Genomic DNA, 21280 nt, shown 5'->3' on the forward strand with positions numbered 1-21280 from the left:
AGTTGCATCCAAATGGCCCGCAATAACTTCCTGCCCTGTTCCTGGTGGATTAATACAATGTGACAGGTGAAACCAATAGCCTGCCGGGAGCGTTTGTACTGACCTCAGCAGGTGGAGACGTGAGAATGATGTGGGAACAGAAATAGAAATTCATGGAATAATGGAGCAGAAATCAGTGTTGAGCTTCACAGGTGGTCCTGGGACTGAAAACTGCAGGATTTGTTGTGTTCAGTTTGGTTTTTCCTCCTATTCTGAAAAACATACAGGTTAGAAATGCTGCTGCTATCGCCCTTAAGCAAGGCACTGACCTCAAAGCTACAGTAAGCTGCACCACAACTGCCAAGCAATTAGAATTACTTTAAATTCTTACAGTGACGCCTTTCTTTTCTGTTTAGCATTTAAATCAGAGTTTAAATCCACGGTATATTATAATGCAGCATTGTCACTTTGGACAGGTCTTTTGGCATTTTGAACATGTTTTAAGTCGCTTTATACATGTTTTTGGCAATGGACATGTGTTTTTGTGGTTTTGAATACATATTGAATCACTTTGGGCATGATTTAAGTCACTTTGGACAGGTCTTTTTGGCATTGTGGACAAGTTTTGAATCACTTTGGTCATGTATTTTTTTTGTCATTTTAGCCAAGTTCTGACTCATTTTGGACGAATGTTTTGGTATTTTGAACAGGTTTTGAGTCACTTTAGTCATGTTTTTGATGCTGGACACTTGTGTTTTGAGATTATGGATGAGTTTTGAATCACTTTGACCATGTTTTTTTTGTCATTTTAGACATGTTTCATTTCACTTTGGACACGTATTTTGGCATTTTGAACATGTTTTGAGTTTTTTGGCACTGGACACGTGGTTTTGTGGTTTTGTATACATATTGAGTCACTTTGTGCATGATTTAAGTCACTTTGAACATTATGGCTTTTTAAAAAATAGTTTCTGTTGGTTTGCCACTTTTTAAAAATCAACTGACTGGCTAATTGATATAGAAAATAATCTGTAGTGTTCAATAATTGCTGCTTTGTTCTGATAAACAGCCTCCTCCAGTGGCCATTTAAAGTTATTTCAATGCATCCACAGTGGCTATTGAGTAAAAAGTTGTGTTATACGGCATTTTATATGGAAAAAAATGTGCAAAATTTCAAGAAATTTCTTTTAGAAAGCCATCGTCTGCCCTGTCTGAAGAGAAGAAGAGAGATTCTACTGAGTCTTCAGTTGACACTTAAGCAAAAAGCTTTATTTCAGACATTAGAAAGTGTCTCTAAATTGAGAGTTTCATCTCCTATACAGCAGCTTTTACTGGTAAATCAAAATATGCAAGTACTGCAACATCTGCAATTTAATGATCTAATATGATAAAATGGTTGCCAAATCAATGCAAATGCACATATCGAAGAAACACAGAACAATTTTTGTCACCCTAGCAGCAGCTCAAAACTACAGCTTCACATTCCTCTGTGAGAATAATGCAAATGTTTATTGCAATTACTATTACTGAATGTATTTATATTAGTTGTGATCTCTGGTATCTGTATTAGTGGTGGCAAAAAATATGAACTCCTGCATCATGTAATGTGATTACAACAAGCAGCCCTGCAGTAAATAATGTCTTCGCAAATATATGGCTGACCTCAATGTACGTTCTTGGAGCTCATACACAAAATATACAAAAAGGTTATGATGAAGTTTTTTGTTGTATTTTAATCTATACTTGTACTTCGCTGTACTTGTGTGTTATCGTATCTCTCCTGAGGGAGGCAGAGTTGGTAATTAAATTAAGAAAATTCAGAAACATGAGTATTCGCTGCCCTCCAGTGGTCACTGTGGGGAACTGCATGATGATAAAATGCTGAAACGCTGAATGAACACTGTCCCAGCAGGAGAGCATCCACAGTTTAAGTGTGTCTGGTCTTCTTCACATCAGCCTCATCCTCTCCAGCATTTGAGTTGTGTCCCAGTCTGTTTGAACTTTTGTTCTGGAAAATATCTAATGCAATTTTTCCATGAGAAATCCCTCCATGCATGTGAAGCAGTAGTTGTGATTTGTGTCTTAATTGCGTGCTCTCTTATTCTTTAATAAATTACAAAGACAAATTCTGTTGCACCGTGACTGTTCTGGCTGCGGCTTATTCGGATTTCCATAACACTATATAATTTAAATTTTTGTTGTTATTATTCTGATTATTAACAGTAGTAGTGGCGGTGGTGCTTGTATCGTGGAGAATAGTACTTGAATAAATGTACTTAGTTACATTCTACTACATGTAATGTTTAATTTAAGTCAAACTAATGCTACTTTTAATACTCCAAGTTAATTTTGCTGATAGTAGATTTCTCTCAGGGGGGATTTTTGATGTACAGTCTTTCTAGTGTGTCTTCACATGTATTAATGTATGTTAAATTAAGGATTTGTATACTTCTGAAAAGTATTGTGTATATTTTGTCTGCTTACTTTCAGCCGTTTGAAAAACTTAAAACGGTCACAATTGATTAATTCACAGTTTTCTGTCCTTTTCTGCATCATGTCACGTTAAAATAACATTTGTTGGACGAAGAAACACAAAGACGGAGCACGTTACGACTTTTTTTTCCTCCTTCGAAGCATGAAGCGGGAAATAAAGCGTCACTTTACGCTCTCTCCCCTGACTGGCTAAAATCCCGGATCGATTTGCATGGCATTTCTGATTGGCCGAAAGCGGCGCGCCAAACGTCACGTGTGGCAGCTTTTCGCGCGAAACTGCTCTCTGTTGTGAGGAGCTGAACGTGTTCTGTGCAGCAGCGGTCCGGCTCGGAGTTTCTGCGCATATTTCTGCACATTTTTTCGGATCTTTTCGGACACTTTGGCATCATGGACGTCGCTACAGCCACCGCGGAAAATGTCGGAGCGACGGTGAAGGACGAGCTGGCGGAGAAATGCCAGAAGTTGTTCCAGGCTTTCTTAGAGGAGTAAGTCAGGCAGCAGCACGCTTCATTTTCATTGTACTCTTGGCTGATTTCTCAGTCACCGTGAGCATCCAGAGCTGCTCCGATCGGCTCTATTTTACTGTGTTTCCTGATGTTTTTGTCTGTCCGTGTCTTGGGGCAGGTTTCAGTCCGGGGATGGGGAGGTGAAGTACGTCCGGGAGGCCGAGGAGCTGATCAGGCCTGAGAGGAACACCCTGCTGGTGAGCTTCACAGACCTGGAGGGCTTCAACCAGGAGCTGGCCACCACCATCCAGGAGGAGTACTACAGGTGAACTGCCCAGGAACACATGGAAACTGTGCAAAACTCAGATTACTTTAGTGCGAAAGAGTTCAACTTTTCTGCTGTAGTTTGGTCTTAAAGTCAGAGACTCCTCCAGAGTTGTTACTTAAGGGGGCCTGATGGGGCCAGAAAATCTAGGAATAGCACACAGAAACCAGAAGACATAAATGAAGGTTTAGAATGTCTTTATGCTGTTGTTGTATGCGACAATAAATGTCATGTTGATGTACTTTGGTTTGTTATTTTTCAGTAAATGTTCCTAATTATCTGACTAATACTGTTAATTTACCTGTAGGCATCATAAACTATATATTAAAGACACAACCAGAGCTTATTTTGGATCTTAATATTTAAAAAACATACATTATATCAATGTGTGATGATAATTTATCAAACTGCAGCAACGTATGGTCTTGTGATTGTATTCTGTAATGCACAATAACACCACTGCTGCAGATATCTTCCTGTGAAACTGAAAAATTTGCTTAATATGACGGAAAAATATTTTAACTTTACTAAACAGATCAAACTTTGACCATGTAATAATATCAAGCTGTGATTGACTTCAAGACTCAGCTATGTAGCAAATGATTATTTATTTTTGTTAATATTTAATAAGTTTAAGCACAGCTCTTTCTTTGGAGATGCTCTCATGGATCCTGATGCTGCAGGTATTTAATATTTAGTAAGTCAGCGGAGAGACTCCTACAAACAGCTGGAAGCAACAAACTAAACTTCAGCTCCTGTCAACAGCTCTGTGTGCACCTCCAGTAACTAAATGTGAGCAAACTGTGTCCTTTATGCTCTGTGATGCTCATTAACGGCTGCACAATGATTTCAGTACTATAGTGACATTCACTGAAACTTGGACGTTGGAGTTTCAGATCTGGGGTGGCCATAGCATCCCCTTGGAGGTGCCTTTGCTGGAAGTAAAGATAATCCCCTAATTTAGTGCACAAGTATTGATTAAATGCTGAATAAACAGACTGTAAAAGCATCATAGGGGTCAATATACAATTGAGGGACTTTAAAAGTCCTTGGGATATATCTTGCATACATTTTTATTAAAAGTAAAAAAAAAAAACACAAATGCTTTTTATGTTTATTATGATCATTTCTTTACAAATTCCATAATTATTTATTATGGAAACAATCACAATAAAAAATGACTGGATGTCACTAAAATGTCAACTAAAAAAACATCTAGATTTAATAATAACCACCTTCTAATTAGCTAAACATTAATAACGAGCTTATTCAAAAATTGTTTTGATTGTGTTCTTTTTATTAAGTTGAGATAATCATGACAGATATTTCTTTTTTGACAATATATCAAATTTTATATGGAAAATAATGAAGTCTATCTGTGTCCAAAAAGTCACTTTCAACTAAGTTACCCATTACAAAAACACCTCTCAAGGAAGTGTGTTAATTCCAGATCACATGACCTGCTCCACATGATGTCATTTCCTTCTGAAGAAAAGACTGGCAAGACTCCAAGGCTTTCTGAGTTATTTAATATAAAGTAGTGTGTGAGTCAAGTGTGGATTTATGGTATGTCAACAGGTTTACTACAGTATCTTTATAAATAACTTTCGGTTTCAATTTAATCAATTGTATATATAATATTTAGAAGAATCTTTCTGTAAAAATGCCATGTGGTGTTTGGTTATAGGCAATCATGTTGATTTTAGGTCTGAAAACAGCAAAAATGTCAACTAGGATACCTGTCAACTATGATACAAAAAGTCCCACAATTATATATTGATCCATAGATTACCTTTAAGCCTTCTCTGTTTCCAGAGTGTATCCCTTCCTCTGTCGGGCTGTACGCAACTTTGCTCGGGATCATGGGAATGTTCCTCTGAACAAAGAGTTCTACGTTGCCATCGAGGATCTCCCAACCAGACACAAGTAAGACACACAACAAATCTGAATCAGCCTGGTTTAATGTGCAGGGACAGGGGGAAATACTAAATATTTTCATGTGTGTGACGCAGGATCAGAGAGCTGTCCTCGATGCGTATCGGCACCCTGGTGAAGATCAGCGGTCAGGTGGTGAGAACACACCCAGTCCATCCTGAACTGGTGAGATGCAGATTAGCAATCATGAATCTAAATATAATAATGAGCTTGTCCTCTGGAGTTGTTTCTAATAATATCATTCTTTGTGCTTTCAGGTGAGTGGTACCTTCCTGTGCATGGACTGCCAGGCGGTGATCAAAGACGTCCCTCAGCAGTTCAAATATTCCCCACCGACCATCTGCAGAAACCCCGTCTGCAACAACCGCTCCCGCTTCCACCTCGACACACACAAATCCAAGTTCATCGACTTCCAGAAGGTGCTTTAGCTCTGAGACAGGAGGCGTGTTTTAAATGAGAAGAACGTGCGCTGACTATGCTATCGGTGTGTTCAGGTGCGTATCCAGGAGACGCAGGCGGAGCTTCCTCGTGGTTCGATCCCTCGTTCCCTGGAGATCGTGCTGAGGGCCGAGGCTGTGGAGACGGCTCAGGCTGGAGACCGCTGCGACTTCACCGGGACTCTCATCGTCGTGCCGGACGTCTCCCAGCTCAGCACTCCTGGTACGGTTTCAGTCTCAGTCAGTGAAGAGCCTGAAGGAATCCTGCTGGAAGATCTGCTTTGTGACTCCTGTGGTTGTTATCTGTGCAGGTGTGCGAGCCGAGACCAGCAGCCGTGTGGCTGGAGGTCCTCAGGGCTTCGAGTCGGAGGGTTTGAGAGGCCTGAAAGCTCTGGGAGTCAGAGAGCTCTCATACAGACTGGCCTTCCTGGCCTGCAACGTGGCCCCGACCAACCCACGAGTAAGAGGCTCGCACTACATCTAAAACACAGCTAAAAAGCTCCAGATGAACCCGGTGTTTAATCCTGAATGTGTCTTCTTTCTGGTAGTTTGGTGGTAAGGAGCTGCGTGAGGAGGAGCAAACTGCAGAGAGCATCAAGAGCCAGATGACGGAGAAGGAGTGGGAGAAAGTGTTTGAGATGAGCCAAGACAAGAACCTGTACCACAACCTGTGCACCAGCCTCTTCCCCACCATCCACGGTCAGTCATTTACAAGCCCTTTTTTCAAATATAAAGTGGTCCCTCGCCATATCACGGTTCACTTTTCGCGGCCTCAGTGTTTAGCAGATTTTTAAATTGCATTATTTATGGTGGATTATATCGCAGGATTTTGCAGTATATGGGTGTTTTTATATATTTATTATTGTGGCGAGCTGCGTTGAAGAACAACACTGAAGAAAGGATATCTGCCTTTTATGCTTTATGCAACTGGCAGATGCTTTTATTTTGACACACACAGGCAGCAGCAAGGTAGAAAGTGGCAGGAAGTCAAACACACTTCACACTCACGGTTCTGAGAAACTAACACTTAACCAAACTAACTAGACTGACTAAACCACAAAAACACAATAAAACACTAATAACACTAACATAAACCACAACAATGACATTTAACCCTCATGTCGTCCTGCGGGTCAAAATTGACCCGCAGGACATGAAAATGTGGAGAAAAAAATATATATTTTCACAGTGAAACTTCTGATGACCACATTTTCAACATTTTTGGGAAATCTTTGAACATTTTTTGGTGGAATTTAAAAAAAAAAAAAAAAGTTTCTTAAGAACATTCACATAAAATCTTTTGTGAATGTTCTTAAAGAAAATATTAGAAGTTTTACTGATATACATGGAATCACTTTAGATATTTTTAGGATTTTTTTGGAAGATTTTTACTCATTTTTTGAAATTATTTTCTTGCCAAATTTGGGGGATTTTTTAAAAATAAAACTTTTAAGGGAAACTTTTAAGGAATTATTGGAATTTTCTTCCCGAAGTTTTTGCAAAGTTTCAGAAATTTGGGGAATTTCAGCATCTTGTCCATTTTACAGAGACGTCTGATCGCTGCATAGTGTTGCTCTGCGGTGTGTGGGGAGGGTTTATAAAGCCTTAAAATATATATAAATAATAAAATAAATATCGTCTATCGTGGGGGGAATGTAACCCTGCGATAGATGAGGGACCACTGTATCTGTGGTTTCAGTGGTGATTTAGCGAAGCTGTGACCTTTCAGCTAAACGTTGGTGTTCAACATGCAGGAAACGATGAGGTGAAGCGCGGCATCCTGCTGATGCTGTTCGGAGGCGTTCCCAAGACGACCATGGAGGGAACCTCGCTGAGAGGAGACATCAACGTCTGCATCGTTGGAGACCCGAGTACCGCAAAGAGCCAGTTCCTCAAGTGAGTAACACACCTGCACACAGTACTCAAGTTCTTGTTCTGCTGGAAAAACATTGACTGGTAGTGAAATTCCTCGATTGGATGGTTAGTCTTATTGCTTGTCAAGACTTTTAATGTTCAAAGGAACGAAGCGGTTGGTGTTTTGTCTTTTTGTCTGCCTTTGTAGTGGATCAAACGGGAGGGAATGTCTCCACTCTTATCCACAAATCTCTTAATATTATAAATGTATGTTTACAGACACGTGGAGGAGTTCAGTCCCAGAGCTGTGTACACCAGCGGTAAAGCCAGCAGTGCTGCAGGTCTGACAGCAGCTGTGGTTCGAGACGAAGAGTCCCACGAGTTCGTCATCGAGGCTGGAGCTCTGATGCTCGCAGACAACGTAAGTATTCTGATTTATTAAGTCTAATGAACGACATTTATGTACATTCTGTGCTATTAACAGCAATATCTGCTTTCAGGGTGTTTGCTGCATTGATGAGTTTGACAAAATGGACCTCAAGGACCAGGTGGCCATTCATGAAGCCATGGAGCAGCAGACCATCAGCATCACCAAGGCTGGAGTCAAGGTGAGACACGTCAGCTTCAGCCGGCTCAAAAACTGAAGCTTCGTATCCAGAGAGGCCTAAATATGTCCTCAAGTAGATTTGACATCACTTGTTTGCCACATGTTTGGCAAGAGGTGACGGTGAACCATTACAAGTAGAAAATGCACTGTTGTTACTGTTGTTAACCATTTAAGACCCAAATATAGAAAAAAAGAGCAAAAAATAAGTAAAATAAATAAGAAACAATTTAATAAATATAAACCCAAATCTAGAAAAAAATCAAATAAAACAAAAAATAGAAATAATATATAAACCCAAATATAGAAGAAAATGAGCAAAAAAAAGCAAATATAGAAAAAAAACTGAGCAAAAAATAAACAAAAAATATCTAATCTCAAATACAGAAAAAATAGCAAAAAAAAATAAACAATAATATATAAATGCAAATATAGAAGAAAATGAGCAACCCCCCACCAAAAAATATATAAAACAAATATTTAAAAATTAGCATAAAATAAATAAAATAAACAGACAATATGTGTATATATATTGAGCCCAAATATAAAAACATAACAAAAAATCTAACTAAAAATATCAATAATAATATATAAACCCAACTATAGAAGAAAATGAGCAAAAAAACTAGAATATCTCTCTATCTGTCTATCTCTATATATATTAGAATAAAACTGATGTTGTATTTCTGCAGCAGTGTTTTTTACAGGACTAAATAAAGCTACCTAAGAAGGCTTTTCAGTAACCAGACTTTTCCTCCAGGCCACTCTGAACGCTCGCACTTCCATCCTGGCTGCTGCCAACCCAGTGAGCGGACGCTACGACCGCAGCAAGAGCCTGAAGCAGAACGTGAACCTGACCGCCCCCATCATGAGCCGCTTCGACCTCTTCTTCATCCTGGTGGACGACTGCAATGAGGTACGCAGCACAGTCTGTGCTTTTCTTTTTGCTGCTACATTTTTATTTTGTACTCAGCTGTTTTAAATGCATTTCTATTCTTTGTGATTTGCATGACTTTAAAGCTGTAACAACCCAATTTCTGAGTTGAACATGTATCATTCTGTGTGTCTCGTAGGTTACAGACTACGCCATCGCCAGGCGCATCGTGGACCTGCACTCCCGTGTGGAGGAGTCGGTGGACAGACTGTATTCTCTGGATGAGATCCGCAGATACCTGCTCTTCGCCAGGCAGTTCAAACCTAAGGTGGGCGTGTTTGCATCTCTACCTTCACTCATATCTTTAACTCTGGTTTTACTGTTTCCACTAAGGTTTTATCTTAACCATTGCACATCTATAGATCTCCAGCGAGTCAGAAGAGTTCATCGTCGAGCAGTACAAGCGTCTCCGCCAGCGAGACGGCTCTGGAGGTGTGTCCAAGTCTGCCTGGAGGATAACGGTGCGACAGCTGGAGAGCATGATCCGCCTGTCGGAAGGCATGGCGCGCATGCACTGCTGTGATGAGGTACAAACAGAAAACACTGCATTTATCCAAAGGTCACATTGGAGGCAGCATGAAACATAAAACACAACCAGTTTAACAATCAATTTAACTTACAAAACAAAGGCACTTTCTAATAGTAAGAGTATATGTATGTATGTATATACGCTGTGATTGTGTAGTTAGGAATCATTCTTTCAAAATAAAAGCCCAGATTTTTTTTTTCCAATAAACGTTCAAAAAAAGGAAGGATATTTGGACATACTGAACAGATTTAGTATATCCAAATACATAGTATCTCAAAGGCAATATTCCAAAAGTACCAGGATGTCAGACTACATCTAGTCACTTTTTTCAGTATAGATGCCGCTATGCTTTTCTGACCATTGTTTCCCACAATCCTGTGCATAATGGAAGAAGTGTCACGTTGTCTCTTACATGTAAAAACAAGCTTGAACTGCAGAGTGCACACAGACAGATGACAGCTCATTTTGCACAACAGACTGGACGGATAAATTAGCAAGATGGTTAAATTTAAGGTGTGATATTATGACGAAGTATTCACATTCAGAAAACTTTATTTGTCCCCAGGGGGCAATTAAAAGGCACGTAGAGCAGGGAGTGCAACAATGACATAAAAACATGAGTAGAAAAAAGCAAATGAATGATAAAGTAGCACAAAATAAAACATGTATGTTTGTGTATGTAAATAGATTGAAAAAAAAAACACAAACAGGAGATAGAGTAATTGGCGTTGGATGGAATTGGCAGTTTTAAACAGATGTGTTTTCAGTTGGAATTTGAAATGTGGGAATGAATCAATGTTTTTGAGTTGGGAATTCCAGAGACGCTCTGCTCTCCATGGTGGTGAGACGCAGTACGTTCCACTGCATACAACAGTACTTACTTTGTAGGGTCGGCTACAGTTTGTCCGAAGTAACACTGACCTTCATCGTCTTGCTTTCTGTCTCCAGGTGCAGCCCAAACATGTGAAGGAAGCTTTCCGTCTTCTGAACAAATCCATCATCAGAGTGGAGACGCCTGACATCAACCTGGAGCAGGAGGACGAGCTGGAGGAAGAGGAGCAGCAGGAGGAAGGTACTGTAACCTACACTTATATCTGCATGTGTACAGACAGGACCTGCTTCTACTGGACCAGTGGTTTGGATCTCTACTGAAAACAAGCTTTCCTAAGATTTCATTTCATGTAAACTTGTCTCTGCAGGCGACAACATCCCTAATGGAGTGAATGGTGTCAATGGAGTAAACGGTCATGTGAACGGTGTCAATGGGCATGTCAATGGAATTAATGGCCATGGCAACGGTGTAAATGGTCACGATGAACCCGGCAGTCAGCCCAAACCATCTCTACGCCTGTCCTTCACGGAGTACAGACGCATCTCCAACCTGCTGGTCCTGCATCTACGCAAAGCAGAAGACTGTAAGAGAAGTTCCCTTTCAGTCTGATTCTGATATCTGCCTTCGTTTGTGTCGACTGTGGTTTCTTTTCCCCACTGAATCTCACATTTTAACTGCTTTCTCTGTTGCAGCTGAGGAGGAGGAGGAGCTGAAGAAGAGTGCAGTGGTGAACTGGTATCTGAAGGAGATCGAGTCAGAGATCGACTCTGAGGAGGATCTGATCAACAGGAAGGGTCTGATAGAGAAGGTCATCCACAGGCTGGTGCACTATGTAAGTCCACCTTTTGCAAAGATAAAATAATGAATCTCTGAATGCTGACCTCCGTGTTTACACCAAGTCCTGCCTGAATCTGTTTCTCCAGGATCACATCCTCATCGAGCTGTCCCAGGCAGGCCTGAAGGGCTCGGAGTCAGCGAGCACAGAAGAAGAAGTTGTTCTGGTGGTCAACCCCAACTACATCCTAGAGGACTAAATCGCTCCACCATCCAGCTTTACCACAATAAAGCTGATGTTCACAGGAGTTGTTAATGCTCATATGTACCACATACATTATAGACGCATTGGAGATGCTGTTAGATTTTGTAAAAAGAAACGATTAAATTCTGTGGCTCTCAAAGAAATATGTTTGCTCAGTCAAGCTGACTTTTTGTAAATATGTTGCTCTTTTCTCAAGTTGTTTACTGGCTTCTGTCTGAGGCAGAGTCAGTGGAGTTTCTCTTAAAATGTGTACTTAGTGTTTGTTTCCAGAACTGTAAATTAGAGACATACACCAAGACGTACTTCTGTGGGTTCAAGTTATATTGTATGTTTTTTTTTTTGTATATGTATGACCTGAATTGAATGGAAATGTTGGCTCAATTAAAAAAAATAAAAGAAAAAGTTTATATAAACACAAATCTGCTTTTTGTTATTTCCTGCAGTAGTTTATATCAATGCCATAGTGAAGATACACAAGAACAGTACAATATACGGTATACCAATGGATATGTACAGTACTTCTTGGACTGTATCATGATGTAGTAATTATCATTTTGCACTACTGTTTATATATTCCTTTCTAGCTTGTAAATATCTCTATATATTGTGCTATTTTTTTATTACTACTATTTTTTCGCTTCTTCTTTCTATAGTTTATTTTTTAATTATTATTCTCTTTCCATATTCCTAGGGTGACACCAACAGCCAAAACCTAGTTCCTTCTCTGTTGTGTTCGTACTTGGCCATTAAAGTTGATTCTGAAGTTGTCCACTAGGTGGCAGCTTGCAGAGCCACTGCGCATGCTCGACTGCAGTTACTCAACAAACATGGCGGCGTTTAGTTTGGCAGCAGTTAGAACACTGAACGGTAAAATCCTGTTTTTAATGATGTTACGGCTCATCTATAAAGCCACCATTAAGTTATTCGTGAAATTACCGTTTTTAGTATCGATAGCTATGGGTGTGGCCGAGTGACTTATGTAAATAATGTGTATAAGATGTTGAAGTTTTACATTAGCAGGTGTTTGTAGGTGTAACTCATGACCTGAGTTAACTCGTTTCCTCAGAGCAGGTGGAGGTCATGTTCAGAACACATAAAAGGTAAATTTCTCCCCCAGGTGTCCTCCTTGTTCCCGGCCGGTGGCTCCTCACTCAGAGCGGTCAAACCCCGGCAGTGTGTCGAACATGTCGGCTACATGTGTCCCCTGCTGCCTCCCTGTGCAGCTCCAGGACGGAGCCTCCGAGGAGCAGTAGCCAAACACCCCGACCAGAGGACAGCAGAGCCGGGGAGGAGGAACCGGAGGGCCCTGAGTACATCCCAAGGAGGAAGGCCAAGAACCCCATGATTAAAATTGGCTATGCATGGTGAGTCTGCTCTCCTCTTCTCTTTATGGGTCAATAGATAATTGAGGGATATATCTTGCATACATTTTTATTAAAATTTAAAAAAAAAAAAAAAAATTTTTTTTTTATGTTCGTTATGATCATGTCTTTACAAATTCCATAATTATTTATTATGGAAACAATCACTTATTATTAAAAAATGACTGGATATCTCTAAAATGTCAACTAAATAACCATCCAAATTTAATAACAACCACCTTCTAATTAGCTAAACAATGATAAAATGAGCTTATTCAAAAATTGTTTTGATCGTGTTCTTTTAAGTTGAGATAATCATGACAGATATTTTTTTAGCAATACATCAAATTTTATATGGAAAATGAAAAATTGATTCAGTATCTGAGAAATGACTTTCAACTAAGTTATCCATTACAAAAACACCTCTCAAGGAAGTGTGTTAATTCCAGATCACATGACCTGCTCCACATGATGTCATTTCCTCCTGAAGAAAAGACTGGCAAGACTCCAAGGCTTTCTGAGTTATTTAATAGAAAGTAGTCAACAGGTTTACTACAATATCTTTAGAAATAACTTTCAATTTCAATTTTACTCAATTGTATATATAATATTTAGAAGAATCTTTCTGTAAAAATTCCATGTGGTGTTTGGTTATAGGCGGCCATGTTGATTTTAGACCTGAAAACAGCAAAAATGTCAACTATGTTTAGGGTTGCCACCTTTCAGAAATGAAAATAAAGGACCCCCACCATTTCTTCTCGGGGCCACAGTTAAGTGAAATTGGAAAGATAGTCACAGATTCAGACTTCTGGCATCAATAACTCATTAGATATGTTTTCAAAACATAAACGATGCCTCTTTACCATCATTGTTGACAATGTGCTACAAGCCCAGTTTTATCAAACGTAGCTGTCTTTCAAGCTGCAGGAATAACATTGGTGGTATTTAATTTTGAAAAAGTTTAAGTGCTTTATTAACATAAAACTAAGAATTTTGTATTGTTTTATGATCACAGGTTCTGTCTGAAAAGAAGTGGCATCATTTTAAACAGTGAAACCATACTAATAAAATGTCATCTGCCACCACAAAAAAAAAATGAGAGAAAAACGTCAGGCAATCTGCAGAAAAACCTCGCTTAGGGCAGCAGTGGATCTTCTCCCAAGACAATGATCTGAAACTTGCAGTCGAACCGCTGAAGAACTGGTGAAATTCTAATGAAATCAACATGTTGACTCATCGAGGCAGAGTCCAGGCCTTAATTCTATCTACAATCTGTGGAAGAAACTTGAGATCAGAATGACACGGAAGCCTTCAAACCTTAAAGACCTTGAGAGTCACAAAGTGGTCCAAAATCCAATTATGAGAATTATAAGAAATGTTTGATTGCTGTAGTGGAAAAAAGGCTTTGGCTCTGATTACAGAGAGTGAGTAAGTCATTTTGGACCTGGGGTTTTTAGTGAAAATGTAAAAGAAACATAGAAATGCTTCACATTAATTACCAACATTTCTAACACAGTGTGTAACATGCCACTGGTCTTTTCCAGCTGGAAAAACGTATTGGTCAAATGAAATTTCAGTAGAAATGTAGGAGTGTTTTCAGGCTTGTTGTGAAGCCTCTTAGTCATCACAGCATTTACTAACCAAAAGGAATTGTTTTCTTCTCTTCCTTGCAGGATGATCGGCCTCCCTACAGGTATAATCGGCTTCTTCCTGGCCAAGAGACAAGTGGACAAAAACCGACTGCAGCAGCTGAAGATCAGACAGAGGATGAAAAGATCGAATGAAGGCGACTATGAAGGAAGCCGCTACAATGTTCCCTCTAATTTTCCATGAGTCTGAGCAAACACACAAACTCCCTGAGCGTCCCTTGGACCACTGTGAGCAACATCAGACGTGTGCACTGTGGTCACACCAGCATCACATCCATTCAAGTTACATGGTTCATTAAAAGAATCAAATTACAGCATTTACATTTCTGTTAAAACACTTTGTCAACAGGAGCCAGTTGAAGGCTGCAGTGATTTTAGTGACACTACAATGTATAAGAGTGAAGTTATTGAATATTTGTCTCTCTTTACTGTTGCAGCGGTTTTGCAAATTACAGACGGACCCTGTTCACTCCATAGACACCAATGTTATTCCTGTAGCTTGAAAGACAGCTACTTTTGATAAAACTGGGCTTGTAGCACATTGTCTGCCTTGCAACAATGGGAAAGAGGCACCGTTTATGTTTTGACAACCTATATCTAATGAGTTATTGATGCTGGAAGTCTGAATCTGTGAATATCTTTCCAACTTTACTGAACTTGGGGCCACTACCACCTAAGGAGTGATATATTTAATTTTGAAAGAAGCATTTAGCCATACTTAAAGCTTTAAGTGCTTTATTAACACGGAACTAAAAATTTTGTATTGTTTTATTATCACAGGTTCTGTCTGAAAAGAGGTGGCATCATTTTAAACAGTGAAATCAAACTAACAAAATGTAATGATCAACCAGTGAGCAATACTGGATTCTGCAAAAACATAAACAACTTTTTTAAAAAAAATCTAAATCTTATCTTAACACAGTTAATGTATTAACTTATTTTTGTGTGTATGCATGTATTTATTGATTTATTTAGTACTGTTAACATATCAGAGTTCTGAGTGAATTTTTCTTAAGATAGACAAAGGCCATTTATTGATTACATATAGGCTCTTAAATGTTTATTAAAAACTAAAAAGCATTTTAAAGAAAACAACTTAGGCATTTATTGAGTCACTAAAATACTGTAGAGTACAGACCACATCAGCATGATTATAAGCATCCTCTGGTAAATTAACAACCAGATACTGATGTCTCTCACCATATGGACTTCAGGAGATGACTGGGGGATGATAAACTGTGACCTACTGGTTGGGTTCTCTCTGTTCTCATGTTTCTTACATGTTTGTCCCCTGACAGCCGGGTCCTAATGTTTTTTGAGCAACACACCATACTATGACGTTTTTACAATGATGGTTCTACTATGGAACCAGTTTGACATGTTCAGGTGTTCTTTGTGTGAAAACTCAGAGATTTCAGGTATCAGAAGGTGGTTTTCAACTTTCTTTGTTAACTTTCTGCTTCAACTAAATTTCCTTCACTAACCCAGCCCTCTGGACTTCCAGTAAGCTGTGTTCCTATTGGCTGTCCAGGTGGCTGCTTGGTGTTATCAGGAACACCTGAGCAGCTCAGTGTCTTCCTGCTTTATTTAGCTGCAGACAAACATTTCCTCTGCTTCTCTTCACCACAGAACTGGGTTTGGCTCCATTGCTTTAGTTTGTTGTTTAGGCGTTGGCTTGCAGCTTCCAGCAGTAAAATAGACTTTAATGTGTTTCTTGGTGTGTTTTAGGGCTTTGTACTGGATAGTTGTCTTGGTACATGTGGTTCTTTAGCCACAGTTAGCACATGGTGCTAATGTGTGCAGTGATTAGTGGATTTGGTGCAGCTGAGTTGTGTCTTTATCTTGGCTGTAGTGAGTCTTCAGAGGTTTTTGGTCAGACACATTCTGTATTCTTGTTTGTGAACCAACGTTGGTTGTCCAGAAGGTAAGAGTTCCTGTCCTGATTCTCTGTTCTCAGAGGTTCTCTGGTAGGCTGCAGGAGACTTTAGTGTTTGGGTTGTGCTAGTTTGGTTTTTGTATGGTTTCATTTGGACGACTATCTTGAGGCCCCTCCGTGTGGTTTAGTGAGGTTTTCTGGAACAGTTCTACAAAGCAACCTGCAGCAGAAGAGACTTTGAGAGTTTTTAGGAAGTTCTGGAGGCCAGACTTTATAGCAGCAGAAACATTTGTCAGCAGTTTGAGCAGGAGAAGGTGAGCTTCAGAGTAGAAATGAGACAGAAACCTTCTTGACCCGTATGGTGAGGTCCTGTACCAAGAGTTTGAGCAGGTTGTGAAGAGTCTGTAGTTCTTTGGTCTGAAAGCACAAGAAGAGTCGACTCATTAAAGGAGAAAACAGGAGATATTGTTGGTTCTTCTGTCGCTCTGCAGTTTCCAGTTTCCTTAGACTGAATATCAAGTTTATATTTTAAATGATTTCCCATGTGAGCCCAAGAAGACTTCAATAAACTCCCTCCATCCCCTGGACACAACACATTTTATTACGATGTTCTTTTTTGTTTGTATGTTTTTGAGTTTTACTCATAGTTTTAGCATAGTTTTTTCTCTTTGCTTGTTTAGTTTTATTATCTGTGTGAAAGGTGCTAAACAAATAAAGTTGAATTGATAAACTGAATAATTGACTAACTCATGATTGTGACAACAGAAGTATTTTCATTGTGATTTAAGGGTTTGTTTCATTTTTAAGGTTGGGGTTAAAATCTTGACAGAAAAAACAGATTAAAGAAATAAACTACAGTAAAAAGCAATTAAATCAAAGGAAAAAACATTTAATATAATAAAACTTTAAAAAAGAAAATTAAACATTAAATACAATTAAATTATATTAGACAAAATATTTAATTAGATAATTTAACGGAAGATACAAAGCATGTAACTATGAAATTAAACAAAAAATTTTAAACAAAAATATTAAACATTAAAGATGAAATATTTTAGATAATTAAACATTTAAAAAATACAATTAAACAAGAATATTACACATTTGGAAAAATACAAAACATTAGATTATTAAACCTTTAAAAGTCAAAACATTTAATTAAAAACTAAATGTTTAATTAGAAAAATTAAATCTTAGGACAATAAAACTTTAAATAGGAATTAAACTGAAAATACAATGAAGCATTAAAAAAGAAAATTAAACATTAAAAGGTGGTAGAACATTTAAAAAGAAAAACCTTAAAGATTTAATCAAAAAATTAAACATTGGGAAAGACAAGGAAATTTTTCAAACAAGCTGATAAAACATTTGAAAAAACAACAATTAAACATTAAAAAGACAAAACATTTCTAAATGTTTTCTAGTCTGAAATGAAAACATCAAGTTGTTTCTTTAAACATTTCCTCTTTCTTTGTTCTTGGTTTGATTGTGGACAGATTTACTAAGAACTCATTTCAGAAAACTGATTTCCAGATAAAGTCTACTAGAGGTTGAAGGCATTTATCAAACTAATGTTACCTTCTGATCTCCACAAACTTTACTATTCAGTGAAAAGAATCAAAGTTTGTTCAGGATTTCTAAAAAACCCACAGGTGAAGGTCTGAGATAAACTCAGATGGATGATCTAAATGTGAAATCAAGACTCATGGTCACAAGTTTTAAGGCTTCTGTTAACCAGAAAGTTCAAACTAACATAGAAGTACTGAGAAACTTTTAAAACTTCAGTACTCAGACTGTCTGAAGGTTCAAAATAACAGAGAACTGCTCAAGAACTTTTAGGTTTTCAGTCCTCAGACTGTCGAAAGGTTCAAACGTACAGAGAACTACTCAGGAACTTAGAAGATATCAGTCCTTGGACTGTCTGAAAGTTAAATCTACCAGAGAACTACTGTGGGACTTAGAAAATTTCAGCCCTCAGACTGTCTGAAAGCTCAGGTCCTGAGGACTCGGGAGGTGTGGAGGCTTTGGAAAGTCTTGGAACTGAGGGTTCAACCCTCCAGCACAAAGGCTGAAGTCCAACCTCCTGAGAAAAACGGTCGAGTCGAGACTCGAGTTAAAAAAAAACTCGAAAACGACAAAAAATAGATGATAAATGCGCAAAAAAAAGAAGAATTAGTATCTGAGCGAATAGCTCAGGGGATAAGAAGAGTGACTACCAACTGGAAGGTCGCTGGTTCAAGACCCACCACCGGCCTTTTTCTTTCTTTGTCTTTGTCAGGATTTTGAGAAAATTTAAGAAGGTCTGGTCTTGAACCAGCGACCTGCAGCTCCATAGGCAAATCCTTAACTCACTGAGCTACAGATCAGATAAAAAGAAATAAATTCGTCGTCCCTTTGGCATCGTAGTTTCCAAGTGACCACATGGGTGGAGCCAAGGCGGAGTCTGGGTGGAGTCAGGGCGGAGAGTAGGCGGGGAGGTGGGTGGCGGCCTCCCCCCTCTACTCCCCCACCCCCCACCACACCTTCCCCCGCCCGACGAGTTCTTCGAGTCTCCACGAGTTCTTCGAGGTCTCCACGGGTTTTCCCGAGTTTCTTGAGTTTTCCACCAGGTCGGAGGCAGAACAAGTTGTCATGAAGAGGTGTTGAAGTCAGCCAGGAATGGACTGACTTTTTACAGCGACTAGAAGGAAGACGACTAGAAGAGCAGGTCTTTAACCACCATCCATTAAATCCATGGAGTCGCTCCAGAGAAATGAAGGAAGGTCAACTTTTATCACACCTCCATCCACATGTGCAACTTCATATCTTTACTTGGACATTTTTAGCACCACAAACCTTTAGTATCACACTTTAATTATCATTTATTAGGACTTTCAATGGAATCCACCAGCAGATTTACTTTTTGTTGACAAACTTAATTCTTGTCATCGTGGGACTTCGCAGTATTTAAAACTGTTCCTTCTATTGACCCTCATGTTTATTAGTTTTAGTGGAGAAAGTTGAAAGGTGGTTTAATTGTCAATTAATCTCTTAAAAACCAAATAAAAAATTGGGTTTAGCTCAAGAGCTTTACATTTCTTACTTTGTCATATTTTAAATATGACAAAAAATATAAAAATAAAGTCTTGAGACAATTTGACCTGTAATTGGCGTTATATAAATAAAATTGAATTAAAATTGTATATCTTGTAATGTTGGAGTAATTCAGCCATATATGTTGGAAAACACATTTTCTTTGTCCATTAATCTGTTGATTTTTCTCCAGTAATTCATTTCTTGTTTTGGTTTATAAAATGTCAAACCCAAATATATTCAGTTTACTGTCATAAAAACCAAAAAGATTTACATTCATGATGCAGGAATCAGGCAGTTTTTCACTTTTTATCTTAGTTTAGTCAGAAAGATAGTTGATAATGTGTGAATTGTTGCAGCTTGTGAGCCGTAAGGTTTTAATCTTTGGGGCCGAGTGTCAAAAAACATTTAGAAACCAACATCAACAAAACACTCAAAAGATTTGAACATCATTAAAGGGAAATCCAACTTTTGCATGACAATGTCTAATTAAAGGACATTTATTTCCAACGTAAATGTGTGATATTCATCCTCTGGAGCTTTCTCTTCACATCGTCTTCCACCTGGACTGGTTTGGTCGGGAGCATGTGCAACAAACATTTGAAAAACTGCACTTTAACATCAATGAATGACACTGAAGTTTAATCTCTACATAAATGAGACTGAGTCTGGATGTGCTGCTCTGTCATTAACTCCTAAGTTTAGGGAAAGTTCAAACAAAAGAGGACAGTTCAGATAAGACTTGAGAATGAGCTTATTTTGAACAAACATCTCAGACTTTCTGAGCTTCAGCACCTCTAGCAAGATATTTTAACAACAAGCAACTCAAGAGATCCAGAAGTTGGAGAGAGTTAGCTTTAGCTGAGCCAAAGAACATGTGGGACGCTAACCTAGCAAACATTTCAGACTTTTCTCTGTGAATTCTGAGAAATAATTTCTATTTAATGACAGAGCTACACATCTTAACTCAGTCTCATTAAAACAGACTCTAATTCAGTGTCATCCATCCATATTAAAGTGCAGTTACCCAAAATGTTTGTTGCATGAGCTCCAACAAAACCTGTCCAGGTAGAAGGCCACTTTGACAAACAGGAAGTGGAAGATTCCAAGCAGATTTATAGAAGGGGGAACCGGACTGTACTAAGTGTGGTCGAGTATAGAGGGGTGTTTTGTGGGTTTTTAAGGCTGATAATGATTATTAGTGAGACATTTGGAGTAGATATTCATTTGCAGTAAATGAAAGTATTTAAAATCTTGGAGTTAAACTTAGAAGAACACAAACTCTAACAGAAAACTTTGTTGATACGTTTTTGTTTTGTTTACAGATGTTAAAGGAGTTTTATTCGTGACGTATAACCAATCAAATCACTCCAGAAGACAGAGCGACCACAGGTAGATAAAGGTTCAGAGCCAAAGTAGCACCATTTTTAAATGTATTTATTACCGTAAATCAGTAAAAAATAAAATACTGATAATCAGTAAATCAGTCAGCCCACAATTACTACAATTCTACAATTGATGTCTCTTTCCTTTGACTTGTTATTGTACAATATACCGATGTATATTGATGGCTGTTTTTTCATCCAAAGGCTATACTATGATGTTTTCTAAGAGACATACCGATGCTACTCTGTTCTGTTCTGGCCTGGGCGCCTCTGCCACTCCTCCTCTGTGTTTTCTGGATTGTACTCAGCTGCATGCCTTCGTCCACCTGGCCTCCGTTGACTCGTCCCGGCCTTCCGTCTCTGGAGCTGAAGCTGGATTGGAACCAGACCAAAGTACAGTCCAATCAAGATGCCAGCTGCCTCTCAAAAGGCTCCTTCATCTGGCAGGTGGCGCACTTCTTCTGAGGGGAAGCTGAGCTGGCCCGCAGAACTTTGGAGATGTGTTCCAGTGGTTGGTGGATGTGTGGGGA

General features: G+C 38.8%; 2 protein-coding genes across 2 annotated transcripts; both read left to right on the plus strand.

The window, feature by feature from the left end:
• The first annotated feature begins 2746 nt into the window (after positions 1-2746).
• Positions 2747-11826, plus strand: mcm6 (minichromosome maintenance complex component 6). The gene is made up of 18 exons (XM_023274421.3): positions 2747-2957; positions 3097-3243; positions 5059-5169; positions 5256-5343; positions 5436-5597; positions 5673-5838; positions 5927-6075; positions 6164-6314; positions 7370-7511; positions 7749-7890; positions 7970-8077; positions 8834-8989; positions 9147-9275; positions 9370-9534; positions 10485-10608; positions 10736-10951; positions 11061-11200; positions 11292-11826. Exons 1-18 carry the CDS (start codon positions 2860-2862, stop codon positions 11400-11402), a joined length of 2505 nt encoding a protein of 834 aa, XP_023130189.1. The 5' UTR covers positions 2747-2859; the 3' UTR covers positions 11403-11826.
• A 346-nt stretch (positions 11827-12172) lies between these two features.
• si:ch73-71c20.5 (DUF4748 domain-containing protein) lies at positions 12173-17031 on the plus strand. The gene is made up of 3 exons (XM_035950061.2): positions 12173-12274; positions 12525-12771; positions 14442-17031. The coding sequence occupies exons 1-3, from the start codon at positions 12208-12210 to the stop codon at positions 14599-14601; spliced, it is 474 nt and encodes a 157-aa protein (XP_035805954.1). The 5' UTR covers positions 12173-12207; the 3' UTR covers positions 14602-17031.
• Positions 17032-21280: the final 4249 nt, after the last annotated feature.

Source organism: Amphiprion ocellaris, chromosome 10 (assembly GCF_022539595.1).
Source record: "Amphiprion ocellaris isolate individual 3 ecotype Okinawa chromosome 10, ASM2253959v1, whole genome shotgun sequence".
In the NCBI taxonomy this organism is placed as follows: domain Eukaryota; kingdom Metazoa; phylum Chordata; class Actinopteri; family Pomacentridae; genus Amphiprion; species Amphiprion ocellaris.

What these genes read in the sequence shown, in the direction of transcription:
- mcm6 (XM_023274421.3), top strand. Translation starts at nt 2,860, where the DNA reads ATGGACGTCGCTACAGCCACCGCGGAAAATGTCGGAGCGACGGTGAAG. An exon ending in ATCCAGGAGGAGTACTACAG is followed by an intron (nt 3,244 to 5,058) that starts GTGAACTGCCCA and finishes CTCTGTTTCCAG; the next exon opens with AGTGTATCCCTTCCTCTGTC. An exon ending in TCTACGCAAAGCAGAAGACT is followed by an intron (nt 10,952 to 11,060) that starts GTAAGAGAAGTT and finishes TCTCTGTTGCAG; the next exon opens with CTGAGGAGGAGGAGGAGCTG.
- si:ch73-71c20.5 (XM_035950061.2), top strand. Translation starts at nt 12,208, where the DNA reads ATGCTCGACTGCAGTTACTCAACAAACATGGCGGCGTTTAGTTTGGCA. An exon ending in AGCAGTTAGAACACTGAACG is followed by an intron (nt 12,275 to 12,524) that starts GTAAAATCCTGT and finishes TTTCTCCCCCAG; the next exon opens with GTGTCCTCCTTGTTCCCGGC. An exon ending in ATTAAAATTGGCTATGCATG is followed by an intron (nt 12,772 to 14,441) that starts GTGAGTCTGCTC and finishes TCTTCCTTGCAG; the next exon opens with GATGATCGGCCTCCCTACAG.